This window comes from Podarcis raffonei, chromosome 3 (assembly GCF_027172205.1).
Source record: "Podarcis raffonei isolate rPodRaf1 chromosome 3, rPodRaf1.pri, whole genome shotgun sequence".
NCBI classification, from domain to species: Eukaryota; Metazoa; Chordata; class Lepidosauria; order Squamata; family Lacertidae; genus Podarcis; species Podarcis raffonei.
The window spans coordinates 64,829,074-64,848,826 of NC_070604.1; the positions used below are offsets into that span (position 1 = coordinate 64,829,074).

Here is a 19,753-nt window from a genome sequence, read left to right on the forward strand (position 1 = left end):
AACGCATTTAACTGAAATGATTCTTTGATGTGTCTAGATCCAGTGTTCCCCCACCTCCCGCATTGGTGCATTAGAGGCTAAGCAAAAAGAGATGAGCTCTCCCTGTCTTTCCATGAACATTGCTGTTGCTGCCATTGTTGGATAAGGGAGAGGAGTTTGTGTGGTCTGAGGGGCTCCATTTATGATCATTTCTCCTCTGAGAGGAGACTTGGAAACTTATAACTGGATCCAAGCATCCAGCATCTCTAGCTGCAGCTAGAGCTATCACAGTCTTCAATGGGACATGCAGCTCAACCCTATGCATGTTTACTCATTTACTCAGAAGTAAGTCCCACTTTGTTCAAGACAGGGCATAGGATTTCAGCCTTAAGTGCAACTAAATATTTCCAGATTGGGGTTTATTAAGTGTGTGTGTGTGTGTGTGTGTGCTTTGTAGCAAACTTGCTAATAGAGAACAGTCCGTCCATGCTTAATTTATTATTATTAGTATATAGAGTCAGCTCACATATAAATCTGAACATTGACAAACTTTACTGAACCACAAGCTACAGTGATGGGGAAAGACAAGACACCATTTTATACCAACACAACAATTAAAAACTTTCCATAGAACTTCAGGGCAATTACAATTCACAGATGTCACACAGCATGGAAAACCCATTTATTTTGCTCACATTGAACTTGGGACAAGATGTTTGCAGTTCAATGCAGTCAAGATGTGCTCATTTCCTGTCCACAAGGAGCTATAAATGCACAGCTGTGACAATGTTGGTTGCTGTTGTGTTTTTGTCTTCTGCCAAGATCTGAGGGTCACACCTTTTCAGTCTCTTCTACCCTCATCATACTTTGCACCCATTTAGCTCATGCTCCATCCATCCATGGGAAGAACTTTGCTCAAGCTGCTCAGGCCACAGAAAATGAAAGAAGAGAGGGGCTGTTAATAAATGGCAATCATTAAAGCTGGCCATTCCTTCCTATTAAAGATGCTGCTTTCACCAAGGAACACTCTGGCCAGAAATGTTTGGCAACATCCCAACGCTGAAATGACACGTGTTATTGACCTCAAAAATGCTGCTGTCCTCTATGTTTTATACACATAAAGGGGCTTTGTGAGTAGAAAATGAACTGGGGTGTTGCTAGGCCCACACTGATGCCATGCTCCTCCACCAGCCCCATCCCTCCATTGATGCCATGCCCCTTCAGCAGTCCCACCCCAACACTGCATCCTCCTACTGACTCCAGCCTCTTGTGCTGAGTGGAGGTTAGAGGAAAAGGAGGCGAGATCAATGGAGTTGCTAGTGAGATAGAGGCTACCAGAAGAGGTGGCATAAATGCAGAGGAATCTGACAAAGATAGCGAAGAGAGAAAGGTAGCGGGGCAGATTCAGAGGGCCAGGAGGACTTGGCAAGCCCTAAAAAGTGAGATGGATGGATTTAGGGCTGAGAGGTGAGATAAATTGCCTTAGCACTGCAGCTGCTTTTGGCCGGGACATTTTGCAATATTGTCCACTGGAGATATTGCAAAACATTGCTATAGATGGGATCCTGTGGTGAGAAGAGCTCTAATTTCAATCGGTGTGCTGAGTCCACCAAGTGTCTTTGAGAAGAAGAGACTTTCTAGTGTTCTGAGGGTGCCTGATAGTTTCAGCACGCTAAGAATGGTTGCATGCCACAATCCTTTCTGACCAACAGTGTATGGGACTATTCATCTAAGAGATGGGGAGGAACACCAAGGTGGGATTTGACATTGCTTAAAATGGAACACAGAGAAAGAGGCATTTAAATTTTTAAGGCCTTAAAAAGAGCCGTAGACTTTCTGAAAAATGACGCACGTGTGAAATTACCTACGTCGCAACAGAGGAGCCTGTCTGTCAGAGTTAGGTACACTTAACAGCATTGTTCTCAATGAATTATTTATAACCATCCATTTATTCATTCGTTCATTGTTAAATGACCACAGATGTTCACTGCTCTCTGGTGCAAAACATAATGCGGTAAAACAAATAAAACGTGTGGTGGTATCAGATGAGGTTGGAAGGACGAGGAGCTGGCAAGCCAGAGAAATGAAGCAAAGTGAAATAATGAGTAGTGTGGGTTTTTTGTAAGCTGAGGTGTTATAAAAAGCTTGCACAGCTCATTGTAGCCATCAGGCAATCTATCCTTCTGGCAAAATGATCAAACTGCTTCACCTGTTGGATACACCTAAAATCTTAGCATGTGCAGTGGGTGAGAAGAATTAGCCTTTATGATGACAGTTTGCAGTTGGTTAACACTATGCCCCATAGGCAGAATCAAGAGCCAATAATCCTAGTGCATGTTCCTAATTTATCAGTGCTACCTAACCTAACCGTGCATAATATGTAGCTGTCCAGTTTGCATATATAGGCACTGATCCATCTCTAATCCTGCTTTGTTCTACATGGCTTGTGACCTGAATCAGAATGTATTTTCCCATCCTCATTAGATATGTGTATTAAGTTCAATGGTGACTGGAGAAGCATAGCTATGTGAAGCTACAAATTGATATACATGCACATTAACAGAGTATACATATCTTATTTTCTGGATTGAGAGGATAATCTTTTGTGAGAAGATATTAAACCCAGCCACAGTTTCCAAAGCGTCCCCACCTTCAAGTTATCATTTAAGTACATCAATACTTTTTCCTTTCTTAAAAAACAACCTATCATGCATGTTTCTTTTTATAGTGTGCGTTTTTCTTATTTTATGTTCAGCAATTCCAACCAACCAAATACCTTTTTAAGTGAGGAATAATATTCCTAATTCCTACAAAACCAACATGAAGATAAATTTTAAAACAATCATCCCTAGATCAGGGACTGCTCATCAATTTTCTGTTTTAAGGAATTTTGATTGGCAACAAAAATATATAGCTTAAACCCAGCTCATTCCAAGCTCATTCATTGCACTGGTTAAATCACAATGCTATATCTTGTTTTGGGCTGTGTCCATTCAGTAGTGTTGTCATGGTAACAGTGTTCCTGGCATTCTCCATTGAAGTCATTCGAATGGCCGAGGAACTGTGCAGGTAGCTGGCAGATCTCTGTGGACGAGGCATTATGCGACAGCAAAGCTGACTGTTGAAATGCCGCCTGAAGCTCTCGCTGAGGAAGTAGAGGGCAAATGGGTTTACGCAAGAATTGCAGAAGCTGAGCACTCGGGCTACCAACGTAACAACCATATGGCCAAGTGATGGGTCGATCTTCATGTAGTTAAAGGACCGGTACATGTATAGGACATGGGTAGGCAACCAGCATACTGCAAAAAGCCCAACGAAGACCAGCACAATTTTGGCCAGGCGCTTTCGTGTTTCCATCTAAAAAGATGAAGTGAGCAGAAATAATCAGTCACAGTACAATGTTATGCTCCACATGAGCTTTCACAATGCATTCGTATACAATTAGTAAAGTGAGTAGCATCAGAAGGCAATTAAACCCGTTTGCATTAATAAGTTCTAAGATGTTTTCAAGTACAGATCCATTAAGCTGCATATTCTACTTCATATCATTCTACTGTACAGTCGTACCTTGGTTCTCGAACAGAATCCATTCCAGAAGTCCGTTTGACTTCTGAAAAGTTAAAAAACTAAGGCGTGGCTTCTGATTGGCTGCAGGAGCTTCCGGCACTCAGTTGGAAGCCACAGAAGCCGTGTCAGACGTTCAGCTTCCAAAAAAATGTTCTCAAACAGGAACACTTACTTCCAGGTTTGCGGCGTTTGGGAGCCAAAACAGACGAGTACCAAAGCGTTCAAGGACTGTATCTTTAATTTCACCAACTGCCTGTTAAAAGGGAGCATGGGGCATCCTTTGATGCAGTTCTTCCACCCATCCCAAAAAGGTCAAAGCACACCCTCTGCCAAACTTCTGTTAGAGCAGACATTTTCAACCTTGGGTCCCCAGATATTGTTGGACCACAACTCCCATCACCCCCAAGAATGGTCATGGATGATGCAGGTTGAGAGTCCAACATCTGGGAACCCAAAAATGAAGAAGTCTGCATTAGAGGAGACACACAGAGGCATAATTAGACATGAATCACTGTGTATGCAGCACTGGACCATCCAACAATTGATTATAGACTGATGAGAACTCAGTAGAGGGACAAAGGTAAAGAAATAGCCCTTTTCTGAGGGTTTCTTGCCATTTACAGGATAGTTTTCCATTGGCCTAAATAGCTCCAAAAAAGTGAAGTCCTGCAATTTTTTTATTGTGGAATAGTGCAGCACATTCTGCTAATAACTATAGTCTTATATTAACTTTGTTCACAAATATGAGAATTTTATACAAATTTCATGCAAATTGTATTTGTCCAAATACATTATTCCACAGCCATTCCTCTTGGTACAAGACACATTGATTTGGGTGGACTTTACTTCTAATGAAGAGCGCTCAAAGCAGTAGCCTATAATAGCTGTGTGCAAATTATCTACAGTCCACTGGTTTGTGATCTATTTCCAATGCTTCCCTTAGGGCTGTATAAATTGCCTACTCCATCTGTTTTCATTTTCATGAAACCAATCACCATTACTAAAGCAATATCTACTCCTCTCATTAAACATGTAATTCAGACTTGTAAAAAGCAACAACTATTGTGTATCTTATTAGCTGGGGTAGGGAAAAGTACAGCAGAGAAATCTGAAACACAATCAGTAATGGGCTCCAAACCAGAATATAACTGGAATCCAGGGAATCCTGACATCTAGGAGCCCTGCTAGACCTTTGCAGAAGCCTCTTGATGTTGACACAGAATATTATTTCATTGCTGTGCAGGGCTTAGGCACTAGGGGGATCACATTATACCCAGGCAAATCCTGCAATGGAAGCTACAGGAACCCGTGAAAATCCATTACAGGTTCAGACTAGTCTAAATTACAAAGTCCGGCAATAATTCTGCCTTGAGCAAATATTTTTATCCTTCTTTCATTGGCATTCAGCAGACAGTCAATGTGGTACAGTATTTCTCAAGCCAAGTTGATGGTGGAGAGGGAGTTGGCTCTCAGGGGTAATATATGAGCAACAATATAATTAGGAATACCTTAGTACTTTGAAATAATAAGTGGCCTGGCTTGCATGACCATAAGAGGTTCTAGCTTACATATGGGCCACTTACCTGTCTTTTAGATTGTGCACTGTTTTCTCCAGGTAGATTATGTGCACTCTTAATTAAAGTCCTTGCAATATGGTAATAGTAAACACTAATGATGGTGAGCGGGATAAGGAGGTATACCAAAAGTATCATCACTGAATGGATCCTTGGATGCAAATCATCCTTCAAGGGATACCGTATGCATTCTGTGAAACTGACGTTATCCGCGTCGTTGATGTTTGCTACTTCAGAGAATACGGCTTCAGGAACTGCTAGCAGAATGGATATTATCCAGATGGCAATAGCTTTGATACAGGTCCACAGGACTGCGTTGGGTGCTTGAATATCCATTGGATTGACAATTGCTTTGTACCTAAAAGCGTATGAGGGAAAATTAGAGTCAATTCTTTTTCAAAGAATGCAGCTTTTATTGAAAGGAGATGGCTTCCTGCAGTTAACAAATAGGAGCCTCGTATGTCCATTCAAGAGACCTGACGAGACATTACCCATCTGCTTCTGTATTGCAGGAAGCGGGCAGAATTGGAAGCAGAGAAAGACACAGGGAAGAATGCAACAAATGAACAAGTGACTGGCTACAGAAAAGACATGTAGTCACCACATTTAGCAATGTATAGAAGGGTCAAATTGACTGGATATAAGGGGGATGCGGGTGGTTCCCCCGCACAGGGCACCAAGTGAAAGGGGCACAAAATTGAGAAGATCCATCATTAAGAAAACTCATTTGGGGGTTCCAAATTTCAGCCTCAGACAGGGTGCCATTCTACCAAAATTACCAAGGTCTATGCCTTTGTGAAGTAATAATATAGTAGGACAAAGGAAGCTCAGACCATTGGTCCACCAGTTCAGCATTGTCTGCACTAACTGGCAGCAGCTCTCAGGTGGGGATCTCTCCCAGTAGAACCTGGAGAGGCCAAGGACTGAACGAGGGACCTTCTGCCTGCAAAGCAGGGGCTCTACCACTGAGCTACAACCCTTCCTCTGGAAACTATGAACATGTGCAGAGTGCCACCTCTTCACCACTGAGTATCTTCTGACAGCCTTCCCACATTTGGGAGTGGGGGAGAAGACGTTGACATCATGGAACACAACGTTCAACTAGCCCTGATCTCCTGCTTATCCATTTTATTTTATAAATTAATCCTTTTTAAATTAAATACAAACATTAGAACTAGTTTCCCTTTAGCACAGCTAACGCCAATAGTACAGTTGGCATTTGACTCACTTCAGGATGTTGAAATAATGCCATCGCAACCCTTCATGAAAATTCATTACATGGAGGACTAACCCCAGTTGATCCGTAAATTGGTCCCTAAGGACATGCATTTCAGCCTCACATAACAGAGACAAGCTCCCCCGCCCTCTGCAATTATTTCTACCACAGTCTGGCAAGTGTAATGAAAACTATTTGTCTTCAGCCCTCGAGCAGCAAGTGCCTTCAAGCTTTCTTTTCTTTTTCTTCCTCACATTTTTTATTTGCTTTTAAACAAAAACAAATACACTTTTAGACACTTTCCCAGCGGTAACAGATATGATTAATGATGTCCAGGAATTTGGAGCTGGAGATTTGTTCCTTTTGTTAACCATTGTGCAAACCGATAAGCATGTTGATTAGATTAGGAAATCCCCTTAGTAAGTCTAAATCCCCATGTAAATCTAGACAGCCCTTTGCAGAGCGTTGTGGGAGAGAGGAAAAAACGCAGGCTCCAAAATCTCACATGCTCACAAGAGAGATGCTCTGGTGCCATACAAGGGCAAATAAGAACTCTGTCAAGAGTTGTATGCATGTACAGCTTACAGACCAAAGCTTATGTTAGCAGTGTTCCTATTTAATGTTCATGAACAGAAGACCATGGGGGTTAACTTGTTTGGTGCTGAAACCCTTCCTTGGAGTATATTACGGGCTAGAGAGGAAACTATCAAATGCAAATAATCGTCCTAAATACTGAGGGATGTACAAAATGCTCCTGCTTATCCAAGAGCACCACTTAGGAATAGCAGGGGAGACTTACATTTCTGGCTATCGTGCTGGTTCTAAGGCAGGGCGACAATATGCATGCCACAGGCACAAATGCCATTTTATTACACAAAGGGACTGGACTGTTTGATCTGTGGTGAATGTTTGAGCACTGCAGAGTCTGTACATATGGGGGGGAAGTAGCCATAAAAGATGTTCTTATGTCTTCAGTTATTACTCTTACGTCTTCAGTTATTAGGGCTGTGTTCAGCCCTAATTCAGCCAAGGCCCTAAACCTGAGACAAACTGGGCTTATTTGGAGGGAACTGTGCCATGTTCAAGGCTGGTTGAGGCAGTGTTTTGCTCCTCATAAAATGTGCATGCTCTTTCAGGGCTTGGAGTGGAACTCAAGGGTCCATGGTTGCCGGCTTTGTTCAGTCCCATTCTTCCTTATTTCTCTCCCTCCCCCACTACAAACCAACAAGCCCATAGCCATCCAGTGCTGTCATGTGGCAGGGCATCAAGCAGGGAGGAGAAGCAGGCATAAACAAAAAGAATACAGAGAAACCAGAAGAAAGAGAAGCCTACTGGATGGATGCATCTTTGTGCAGAAATGGGGGGTGGGTGCCTTTCCTGCCAGACCTCTCCTTCCCACCCTCTCTATAGAGTATCTGATCCCTCAGAATGCTGGTGTAACCCCTCCAGACCTTTTCCATATCCTATTTTAATTGTATACTAAAATAGCATTTATAAAAACCCTTTAAAATCCATTAGCCTTGCCCCCAAATTGCTTCAGGGACAGATCTGGGATGGGTGGCTCCCAGTGCGGTGAAAGGCAAAATGGCCTGATCCAGGGGCCACAGGCTGCATCAGGGGTCTGTGCACAGCCCTGTTAATTATATCTAAAGGCCAAATTAAACAGGTAGTTATTCAGTTTTAGCCCTGGAATGTATGCTTTCTGCCCTTGCCCAAATAGTTGGGGGGTGTAGCAAGCTGGGTCAAGTCTGTGGGAAAGGGGAGGGTGTCTTTAACTTGTAGGGGCTCCTGCACCAGCTAAAAATATGAATGACATAAACATGAGCCTTTCAGTCCTGCAGAGAATCTTGTCACCAAAGAAAGGAGTCCCCCACACAGACTGAAAACTGAAATGAAGCCCCCACAGAAAAGCCTGTGCTTGCTGTAGGAAGCCCAATCAGGCAGTTTTCTTTGCACTGCTGCGAACAGGTCACAGAAAAGGTCTTCTGTGTTCTGGAGATGACCATGTAATCTGCAGGGTGAGTGGCAAAAGATGAAGGGCTCATCAGCCACCCCACACAGCCCCTGGAAGCACCCCCTGCATAGCAGCCACAATATGTTACTGTCCCTTCGCAAGACTGGCATGGCTACTTCAAAGCTGGGAAGCTAAACAAGTTCCTTACAGTGCCCTGAAGCAGACACGGTACATTGCAGACCAGGAAGTGAAAATGTTTCAGCATATCAGTGCTCTCCAGTGTGGATGCATCTCCGAATGCCATTAAAAAAGTTTGATATAGTTGGCTGTGTGCACGGGCTCTTCCAATTGCATAGAGACAAATCAAGCGTCTTGAAGCAGACATGCTCAGATAAGCAAGATCAATGCCTATCTCCTAGAGACATAATTACTAGCAAAGAAGGTCAGCTCCGCATATCAGTTGCTTGCAAGCACAAATAGCGGAAAGGTGAGGCCAGTCATGGAGGAAATGCTGGTTTTCTAACCTTGTAATATTATTGATGCCATGGGACCATGCAAAATGTTTCCTCTCTGGGCATTGAAAGGGTCTGTGGCAGGTACAAGAATTTAAAAGGAGGAATGAGATAAAGTCTCCCTGTGATATTGCAGAATGCTGACGGCTAGGGCTGCGATAGTAAACAGGCTTGCCAAAGCAAATTGGTGGGGAGATTTCAGAGCCGTAGCCTGGATACATAGAGTGCCAGAATAAATGAAATGTGCAAAATATATCTGTTCTTCAGTGGAGATGAACTATTACCTATCTTTATTGAAAGAAGCTTGCTGTCTCCTTTTCATTTCCTTTTCTTCTTTCTGCTCACTCAGAAAGTGCAATACTCATTCACAGAGAAAGAGATAATGCCACATAATATGTTTAGTATGTCGAGTATCTTAACAAGTGGAAACTGCAACAGAATTGCATTTGCCGGCCATGCAAGGGGTTCCATTCAAGTCCCTCCCACACCCAATGTTTCTGCCCTACCCACAGCAGGCAGTGAACATTCCATACCCACTGAGCATGCTCAGTCTTTAGTAACCTGTTTGGGGGCTTCCTCCAACTTTTCCCCAACATGTTTTTGTTTTTTTACTTCTGCAGACCTCAGGATTCCCCCAAGCCTGCTGATAGACCTCCCTCTTGTTTGTGAGTGTTGCCATTTTAGTTATATGGGGGAGTTTTGATAGGTAAGTGTGTGGCTCCATTAAACAAATCCCTTACTAATGATCTCCAGAAGGGAAAACGGATGGTCAGTTTTCAGGATACTTTATTTAGAGTAGTTCTATAAACTCTGGAGGTTAATTTCTAAGTATACCCATTTTTACAAACAAATACATTTTCTGACAGGACACTTTTGAAGAACAGGGAAATTGCAGGGAAGTAATGCAACCCTGCTACCAGCACAAATAAACGATTTATATGTTCATAGATAATCTGAAAGGGTTCATGTGAAATGGCTAGAGAAGTGGTTAGGTTCAATCAGTATTCATTTTTTGTGTGGAACTTCTTGCCTTTCCATTTCTCAAGGAAATTGGCATTCAGATGGAGGCACATTTTTGATGAGTCATGGCTATGAATTCTAAATAGCATGGAAACAAGAGTGTAAGAATTCTAAATAGCATGGAAACAAGAGTGTAAGAGTGATTAAGACTTTCTGGGAAATGATATATAATGAATTGAAAAAGGTATTTAAATATACCTTTCAGAAGAAACCAGAGGCCTTTCTTCTGGGCAAAGTCGGCCAATTGGTGCCAAATAAGGATAGAACTTTTTTCATGTATGCTACAACAGCAGCAAGAATACTCATTGCAAAATATTGGAAGACACAAGATTTACCCACTCTGGAAGAATGGCAGATGAAGGTGATTGATTACATGGAATTGGCGGAAATGTTTTCCCAAAAGGCTTGCAACACAGAAAAAGTCCAGGACTAATTAATTAATAAGGAAGTGGGAAAGGACCATGTAAAGAATAATTAGGTCTATATATAAGTGAAAGTTAACAAAACAAAACAAAATGTATTTTGGATCTCATTTTGTTTGGAACATAATGTGAATGCCACTCAGCAAAAATGCCTGTCCAGCTGACTGACAATTTCAAACTCCTATTGACAAAATGATTCTGTAGAGTTAGACAAAATCCTAGAATCTTGCCACCTGTTAAAACCTTGTTTGGATTGACATTGGTTCTCCATTTTACCAAAAAAAAATGTCCAAGAAAGGAAAGTATGAGATACTGTATTGAGCATTGTGAACTAAGGAGAAAGGAGAAACTGGGCCTAGTATGGAAATAAAAAAATACCCCTGACTTTATTCCACTCCCCATGTGACAGTTCATAGAATCAAAGAACTGTAGAGTTGGAAGGAATCCCAAGGGTCATCTAGTCCAACCCCCTGCAATGCCGGAAACTCAGCTAAAGCATCCATGGCAGATGGCTAGTTAAATATGAAAAGCAGTTTCTGGGAGCAGGGAGAGGGGAGAGTGCTCTTTAATCAGGTTGTGCTTGTGTACTTATATAGGCATAAAGCTGGCCAGTATGAGAAGAAGGTGGACTAGGTGTGCTATTGGCTTGATCCAGCAGGATTCATCTTACGTTCTTCAACCTTGCTGGGTATTGCACAGCAACAAAATACCTCTGGGAGGACCACAGCATTATGCTGTATACAGAGAAGCTGGACCGCTTGGCATCTTGCAGGATCATCAACCATGAGAGCCTTCTGGGCTGCCTGGCAGTACTACAACTAGGAGGTGCAGTGTGTTGTGGAGGCTTCAGTCCTTTCTGGAGGTAAAAGCCCAGAAAGTAGTAGTGGGGAACTACTGTTCCACTTCAACACCAATGATGTTAAGGGCACCACAGTTCCATATCTTCATATTATTTTTTTGTTCTGACCTACATTGGATCCTTAGAGTGAAGAACAGGTAAGAAATCTTAGTAAGAAGAATTGTGATAAGGATAATACACAAAACTTTTGAGAGGCCATCCTATGGTTTGCTACTTTGGAAAATACTTTTTTCTTTCAAAGGAAGTGGCCCCACACAGACTTCAAATATATGCTGCAACCTCTTTTGCTACCTAAGCTACAGTTTGTTCGGCTTCAATAAGAAAGCAAGTTGGTGCCAGCATTGTTGATGAACCCTACTTGATGTACATGTAGCAAAATGCTTGCTTGGTCACTGCTGATCTTCGCCACTCTCCCTTGAGTCTATGTATATTCTTAATTCTGCCAACCTCATAGGGAGTGAGATTCTTCTTTGCATTTAAGCAGTTGCATAAAGTCCTGAACACTAATCATTATTAACAACCTGGTTCGCTTTTTATATAAATGGGGAAGGATGGTTTATATTCCCAGTCCTTTGAGTATCGCACAGAACTCATTTCTGGTCATTAATTTTGGCTCACACTGTGTCTAGTTCAGATCAAGATCAAGAGTGGAAGATTCCATTCCCAGTACACTGAAGAGCCAAATATTTAATAGAATCATAGCATTGGGAGGGAGCATGGGGGTCAGCTAGCCCAATATTTAGTGATGGATTGACAGAGCAAGATGCACCTGCAGCATCCCTGACAGGTGGCCATCCAGCCTTTGCTTAAATGCCTCCAGTGCAGGTAAGCCCACCACCTCCCAAGGCAGCCTGTTCCCCTCCCAAATAGCTTGTACCATTAGGACATTTCTCCTCGGTGCTGAGTCTATATCTTATTTCCTGTGATTTCTAACGATGGATTTCAGTTCTGCCCTTTTGAATGACAGGATAAATCTGTTCCATCTCATGCATGACAGCCTTCAAACTATTTGAAGACAGCTCCCCTTCAGGATAAACATTCCCAGCTCTTTAAAGTGCTCCTCAAAGGACTTGGTTCTGGACCTCTCACAGTCCTTTGGACACACTCCAATTTGTCAATGTCCTTCTTAAAAGGTGGCACCCCTAATTGAACGCAGCACTCCAGATTTGAAAGAAGGGTAAGATCCTCCCTAAGTTCTTTGTGTCCTGCAGTCTGTTTACACCTGCGTCCAGTCAGATACCTCTGGGATGCTCACAAGCAGGGCACGAAGGCAACCATTGGCTCCTGTTTCTCCCCTGTAACACCTGAGATTCAAAAGTGCACTTCCTCTAACAAGGGAAGCTCCATTTAGATATTGTGACTGATGGCCATGTTTCTCCATGCAGTTGTCAAGAGTCAGTGTGGTGCAATGGTTAGGGTGTTGGACTGTGACCTGGAAGATCGGGATTCGAATCCCCACTCAGCCATGAAGCTCACTGGGTGACCTCAAGCTAGTCACTATCTCTAAGCCTAACCTACCTTGCAGAGTTGTTGTAAGGAGAAAAGGGGGAAGGAAGAACCATGTACACCACCTTGAGAACCTTGGAGGAAAAGGTGGCATATAAATGAAGAATGAAATAAAATAAGCCCTCTTTAATGCCAGGTGAGTGAGCAAGCCCCATCCTTTGTCTCAGCAATTTCCACGCATTATTTATGTGTGATATGGAAACGTGTGTGTGTGTGTGTGTGTGTGTGTGTGTGTGTGTGTGTTAAGTGATGCTTCATCTCCAAAGAAAAAATTAAGAATGGGATTGCTACAACATAGCACAGCCACACAGGAGCAGCGGTTCATTTCCATCGTCTGTGGTTGATTAGTGGTCCAGAGAAGGACACTGCAGACCATGGGCAGCCAGCAGGTGCCTTTCTGATGCTGTGGGTTTTGAATGCCACCAGGCAGTGGGACCAGTGATGGATGGGAATTCTGGAGAGCACACCTGCTGCACAGGGCCAGGTTCACCTCCTACACATGTGATGGGACCCATACCCCTTGCAGTCAAGACATGATCCAGTGCGCTGAGCCTTTAGGGAGGCAGAACTCTAATCCAGCCCTTCTTGGTGGGTAACCTTACATCTGAGCCAACAGACTACGGTAAGTCTGAAGTCCTGCTCCGATGGCCATCTCAGCAGAGCATCCGTGCCTTTAACAAGGGACAGAAATGGGCATTGTTGTCTTGGAAGATGTTTAGTAGGGCCAATTCTGGGGTGATGTCTATTACTTGCTTAGTTATTTTACATATTTCTTGTATGGCTGTTGTCCAGAATAGTTGAATTTTGGGACACTCCCACCACATGTGGAGGTATGTGCCTGTGGAGGTGCACCCTCTCCAGCATTTTGGTGAGGTTCCTGGGTGTATTAGTGCTAGTTTCCTTGGTGTTAGGTACCACCTGTAGGTGAGTTTCAGTGTGAGTTCTTTTCTTTTCGTTGATATGGATTTAAAGGGGGGTTTAGACCACATTCTGGTCCATTGAGTGGGGTTAATCTCATAGCCTATGTCATTCTCCCATTGTTTTTTGATTGCGTCTAGGGGATTTGCGGGGTTTTGGAGTAGTATTTTGTATATTGCGGATACCGTCCCTTTACCGTTTCCCTTTGTTGTTAGGAGGAGGTTTTCGAAGAACTCATAACCCACCTGCTCTCAGCAGCCAGAAACACCATAACCAGACACTGGAGAGACCTGTCAGGAGTAAGCATGGACCAATGGTACCAAATAGTATGGGAAACAGCCCTACTAGAAAAATTAACTAATAAACTGAAACTGACACAGGGACAAACAGAAGAAGACGCCTTCACCCCGGTATGGCTCCCCTTTATCACATACACAACCCAACAGGACAATGACAATAATCCACCAACAGCATACAAATCAATATGGCTAACCTGATCCAAAACACACACACACCCCCACTCACACACAAAAACAAAGATCACCACAGCCAATCACAAGCAAACAATCACACCCTAGGCCAACCCCAACCTCTCTCACCACCAAAGGAACACAAGTGAACAACACAAGCAACGCTGACACCAAACTCTACATACATTAAACATAATAGAAACACCGCCACCCGACCCCACCCCCATCCATCTTCCCTCTCTCCACCCCCCCCTTTCTTTTTTCTTTCTTTTTTCTTCTCCCCCTAATGCCTCAACAAATGAAACGGATTTGTAAAAATGTTACATGGAAGAAGAAGAAAAAATACGAGGCACTACACTTCTGTAAAACAAGAAAATCCTTAATAAAAAATATTTTTAAAAAAAACAAGGGACAGAAATTCGCCTAAGAAAGCGTTTTCCTTTACCAGAGACAGGAAAATTATTCACCCATTGGACTGGCTCTCGTGGAACTATGAAAGCCAGGATACGCCCAACAGGACAAACGGAGATTCATAGAACTGTGGAGTTGGAAGGGACCCAAAGGATCTTCTAGTCCAGCCCTCTGCAGGAGTAGCCCAGGTAAATTTGAAAGAATCTCTCTCTTCCTTTTCCCCCCGTCAGTCTTTTGTGGCTGGCAGTGACTTTCTTCCTCTCTGTGTCTCTCTGTACGGTTCTGACAAAATAAATTCCAGCATTGCAGGGAGTTGGACTCGATGTCTTTCGTGGTCCCTTCCAACTCTCCAGTTCTATGACGGACAGTCTGTCTGCCTCTCTCTCTCTCTCTCTCTCTCTCTCTCCCTCTCGCTCTCTCTCGCTCTCGCTCTCTCCCCGGGTGTCTCCTCTCCCGCCTGCCCCTCGCCTCGTCTTACCTGTCGGCGCTGAGGGCAGTGAGCGTGAAGACAGAGACGCCCACCGAGGTGAGCTGGATGGCCGGCAGCAGCTTGCAGCCCACCTCGCCGAAGAGCCAGTCCTCGAGGAAGAAGCGCGAGGCGTCGACGGGCACGCAGGTGAGCAGCAGCAGCAGGTCGCCGGCGGCCAAGCTGGAGATGAAGATGTTGGGCACGCTGCGCACGGCGCTCCTGCCCACGAAGATCTTCAGCAAGGTGGCGTTGCCCAGCAAGCCCACCGCCATGATCAGCAGGTACAGCGAGGGCACCACGCAGCGGATGATGAAGAGCGCCCGGGCTTGATGCGACGAGGGCAGCCGCTCTGGCGCCTGGCCCAGAGCCGGGTCCGCCTCGCCGCTGCCGTTGCCGTTGCCCTCCGCTGTCAGGTTGCCCCAGGCGGACGCGCTGCTGCCCAGCCCCGTCCAGCTGAACGACATAGCCTCGCCCGTCGAAGGAACGGGGCTCTCTCCGGGTGCCCAGACTTCTGCGCCTTCCCGCACCCCCAGACGGACAGGCACAGGATGATGCGCTCAAAGGCAAACCTGTCTCTTCTTCCAAAGGAGAGCCCAGGTTTTGGACAACCCAGACGACCGTCGGGGCAAGCTTTCCTGGGATGCTTCTGCAGAAGGAAGTCCCTCCGGAGTCCCAAAGGCTTTCTGTTCAAGTAAGTGCTGTTTAGGTAGGATCTTAGTCAAGAAATCGGTATCCAGCCTGTTGGGTCTTTTGCGAGGTGAAGCAGGCGAAAAGAGTCGCGCGATTCTGCTGGGCGATGCTGGCGGCTCCTCTTTCTAGGAAAGCCTGGACGGCTCTGCTCCTCTCTTCAGAGCGTGGAGCAGCTGAGGTTGGACAGCTCCTGCCGGGCAGAAGCCGGGTTCTATTTTCCCTGCTTTCCGCGCAACACCAGCCCTTTATACGCGCGAGGGTCCGCAAGGAGGAGCGAACAGTTAGAGAAAAGCCACCAACTTGGTCTCTTGGCGCTGAATGGAGGGGGCGGCTCTCCTCCTTTGCGTAGCACCCAAGTTAAAGACAGAGGCTTTCCCCGCGACAGGGGCGGGGGAAGTGACCACAAGAGGCTGCGGCCCCAAAAGGTTTTCCAAGCTGCTGGACTTGCCTGGTCGAGTTTATGGGTTCGGGCGTAACGGCACGTCTAAGGCTACAGCCCTTCTAGGCTCACTTTCCTGGGAGTAAGCCCTAGTGAACTCAGCAGACGTGGACAGCGTGGCGCTTCCAGGCTCCGATCCTATGCATACTGCCTTGGAATTGACTTCTGAGTCAGCCTGCATAGGACTGGGCTGCAAAGCTCTGTAGGAATGTTCCTTGAGACCCCAAACTGGCAGACACAAGAGTGCCGGGGTGACAGAGAGCGCCGGGCGGAAGGAGACGCTTTTCAGCCTGAAGGTTCAAATGTCCGGGGGCGGCCAAGGAAATGGAGCTGTCCGTCTCTTGGTGCTGAAAATTACTCCGGAGCCTCTCCCCATCTTAGCTTTAGACTACAGTGGTACCTCAGGTTACATACGCTTCAGGTTACATACTCCGCTAACCCAGAAATAGTGCTTCAGGTTAAGAACTTGGCTTCAGGATGAGAACAGAAATCGTGCTCCAGCGGCGCGGCAGCAGCAGGAGGTCCCATTAGCTAAATTGGTGCTTCAGGTTAAGAACAGTTTCAGGTTAAGTACGGACCTCCGGAACAAATTATGGAACTTAACCTGAGGTACCACTGTACAGGGACATCATAGAACCATAGAATTGGAAGGGACCCCGGGGCCATCTCGGCTGCACTCCTGAATATGCTTTTGGAAGTAAAGCCCCCCCCCCCCGCAATTTGGAGAAAACATGGCCATGGCTAGGTTCAAGCTGCGAGCCATCTTCATGACACTATAAACCGAGATCTTGCGGTTTTCCTTAGCGTTCCTGGACAGCATTACATGTATTTCCAGTCTTTGCGCGGTGTGTGTGAGCAAAGTTTTTGGTCTTGGCAGCTGCAGGACTAATGCTGTGCGACCACAAGCAGCACAAGGGGGAGGTCATCACGTTTCGTAAACATACATCTGTGCAATCCTATACATTCCTGTCCCGAAGTATATCCCATTAAGTTCAATGGGGCCTTGCTCCCAGATGAATGAATGGCTTTAGGATTGCGCCGCATGTGTGAAAGCGTCATCTCTCCCCCCCCCTCCCCTCGTTCTCTGCAGACAGGGACAGATTTGTCATAATGAAATACACACGGATTTGATTTCCACACATTCAAACGATCAATAACTGTCACCCTGTGTGTTTTTGTGTGTTACGGGTGATGGAGATAAGACATTGTTTCCAACATAAAGAACTGGGCCGCTGAAGTGGTGTGTCTTACCTGGGAGTTAGACACATTGGACTCAATGGGACTTACTTCTGAGTTAAGATCCCTTAGGTTGCTTGGTCAGGTCGTAGCGCTGTCCAAAAGCTCCAGCAAAGGACTTGCCGTTTTGTCCCGTTCTGGCGCCGGAGTTGTCGAAATGGCGAGAGAGCAGAATAACAGGGAGGGAAGAAGAGCGGGCAGAACCCCCAAGCCAAGGAAATGACTTTAATTACACCCCCGTTTTGATTACTCACTTCTGCTTACTAGGTGTACCCAGGCGGCTGCCAAAAATCGCACTTTTCGTTCGTTTTATAATATTCACCCATCCCAGCGATGCCACATCCCCGTGCAGTGTTATTTTTAAGCCAAAGAAAGGCCAAAGGAAAATTCCCTTCCAAAGGGCATCGCTGGTCAGGAGGACGGAGGTTTCAGTCCAACCTCAACCCACATCCTCCTAAGCACGATTTGGAGGGGTCTCTCGTTGCCGTCGGCATTATTGCTGTATTGCGTGTATTGGCACCCGATACTTTTCCACCTCCAAGGAGCCGCAAGGAGCCATTTGAACACCACACAGTCGTGCGAGGCAAAGGAGATTGAGAGACGCCGATTCCCTGAGAGACGTGGGCCTCGCTCTCGCTGCAGTGCAGCACAGGACTTGCCCCACCTCTCGTGTAGTTAAGGTTAAAGCAAACGCCGGGCCCCGTGGCCCTCCAGATGTTGTTAGGCTACAGCCTGCCTGGTCAATGGGCAGGGGAGATGCGAGTCAGAGTCCGAACACCTGGAGGGCCGCGAAGTCCCCACCTTTTCCATCACAGTGTGTTGTTGCCAGCGTTTAAATCACCAGGACTTCGGGACTTCTTCTCCCAGAATTTGGATTGTGTGGAGAGGAGACTGTGCATGCTCCGGGGCCGTCTTTCTTTCTTTCTTTCTTTCTTTCTTTCTTTCTTTCTTTCTTTTCCTCCCTCCCTCCGTCCCTCCCTCCCTCTTCTACTTTTTTACTGTCAAAGGAGCAGTATCCCTGGCAGCGGGACGGGGGAGGCAGAGATGAAGCTGCAGCGGAGGTATCTCGATATCTCACTATAGCAACTCAGAAGAGTGAAGTAAGTGAGCCAAGCACCACACCTGAGGTTAGTGAGGCCACTGGGGATATGGGCCACAAGGAAGCCAATCCAGTCGGGTGGGGGCAATGTCGTGTTGCAATGAAAAGGATGATGTAGTAGGGGGTTAATCGTACACTGAAAGGGGGGGCGAGCGTCACGAACAAAATCACACCTTACCAACTATGGAAGCGTCTGCATCTTGTTGTATATTCTTATACAATAAGAAAGCCATCCTGGAACCCCATGGTGAAAGATAGACAGATAGATAGATAGGTGATAGCTATAGCTATAGATAGATAGATAGATGATAGATAGATAGATAGATAGATAGATGATAGATAGATAGATGATAGATAGATAGATAGATAGATGATAGATAGATGATAGATGATAGATAGATAGATGATAGATGATAGATAGATAGATAGATGATAGATAGATAGATAGATAGATGATAGATAGATGATAGATAGATGATAGATGATAGCTGATAGATAGATAGATGATAGATAGATAGATAGATGATAGATAGATAGATAGATAGATAGAGATAGATGATAGATAGATAGATAGATAGATAGATATAGATAGATAGATAGGCAGATACTTCTGTTTTCTCCTTTGCTGCTATTTTTTATTGCTACTTGTTGGCCTTTCCCTGGTTTTGCGCTGACCTTTGGTTCTAAGCCAATAAATTATTGAATTGAAATGGTGCATTAATGGCTGGCACTCTCTTCGAAGAGCGCTGCTGCCTGCGACGCAGCTCACGGAAATTCTTCCTTTACTGTTGGGGAACCGAGAGGCGGGAGCTTGCCTGAGGCCTCAGGATGCCTCTCGCCAGGGTCCCGCAGGGTCCCCCATCCTTCCTCCTCCTTTGAGCAAACTCCCCTTGCCCAGGGATGCTGCTCTCCTTAGAGAAAAGCTACACACCCACCCTCAACTAACGCGTCTTCATTCCATCCCGTGATCATTGACTTATCATAATCAGAGTGACTGGAAGAGTTAAAAGACTTCGAACCTGCGCCTATCCATTTCGAACCTATAATCGTTGCTAGATTTTAACACCTAACTTAATGGGTCCCCAAGGAGCCCTGGGTCGTAGGAAGCCCTCCTTTGTTCTTCCCTCGGCGCTCGCACACCCGCTGCCTTCCTTCCAGACGTTGCGGAACTAGAACCCCCTCCTCAGCCTGCATGGCTCACAGGCTTGCTGGGATTTCTAGTTCGTCTATATCTGGAGGGAGCCCGGCTGGCGAAGGCTGTCCCAACAGATCCCTTTGGGCGCTTTGACCCCCCCCCCCTTTCGTGCCCATCTGGAATTGGGGAGCTGCTTTTTAAGAGAAGCTACATGGTCCTGGCTGTTGATAAAAGTGTCGTGAGAGACGCGCGCTTCCTTCTTGACTCGTCTGAGTCC

At 45.4% G+C, this 19,753-nt stretch overlaps 1 protein-coding gene across 1 annotated transcript; it reads right to left on the bottom strand.

Moving 5' to 3' along the window:
- Positions 1-457: 457 nt before the first annotated feature.
- On the bottom strand, positions 458-15,877 carry NMBR (neuromedin B receptor). Its single transcript, XM_053382060.1, has 3 exons — positions 14,887-15,877; positions 5,130-5,478; positions 458-3,336 (listed from the first exon to the last, which is right to left on the bottom strand). Exons 1-3 carry the CDS (start codon positions 15,339-15,341, stop codon positions 2,938-2,940), a joined length of 1,203 nt encoding a protein of 400 aa, XP_053238035.1. The 5' UTR covers positions 15,342-15,877; the 3' UTR covers positions 458-2,937.
- Positions 15,878-19,753: the final 3,876 nt, after the last annotated feature.

Bases quoted from the DNA above. Each gene is read 5' to 3' on its own strand.
- NMBR (XM_053382060.1), bottom strand. From the start codon at position 15,341: ATGTCGTTCAGCTGGACGGGGCTGGGCAGCAGCGCGTCCGCCTGGGGC. The intron at 5,479-14,886 runs GTAAGACGAGGC...ATACGCTTTTAG, and splicing joins ACTGCCCTCAGCGCCGACAG to GTACAAAGCAATTGTCAATC. The intron at 3,337-5,129 runs GTAAGTGGCCCA...TCATCTTTTTAG, and splicing joins GTGCACAATCTAAAAGACAG to ATGGAAACACGAAAGCGCCT.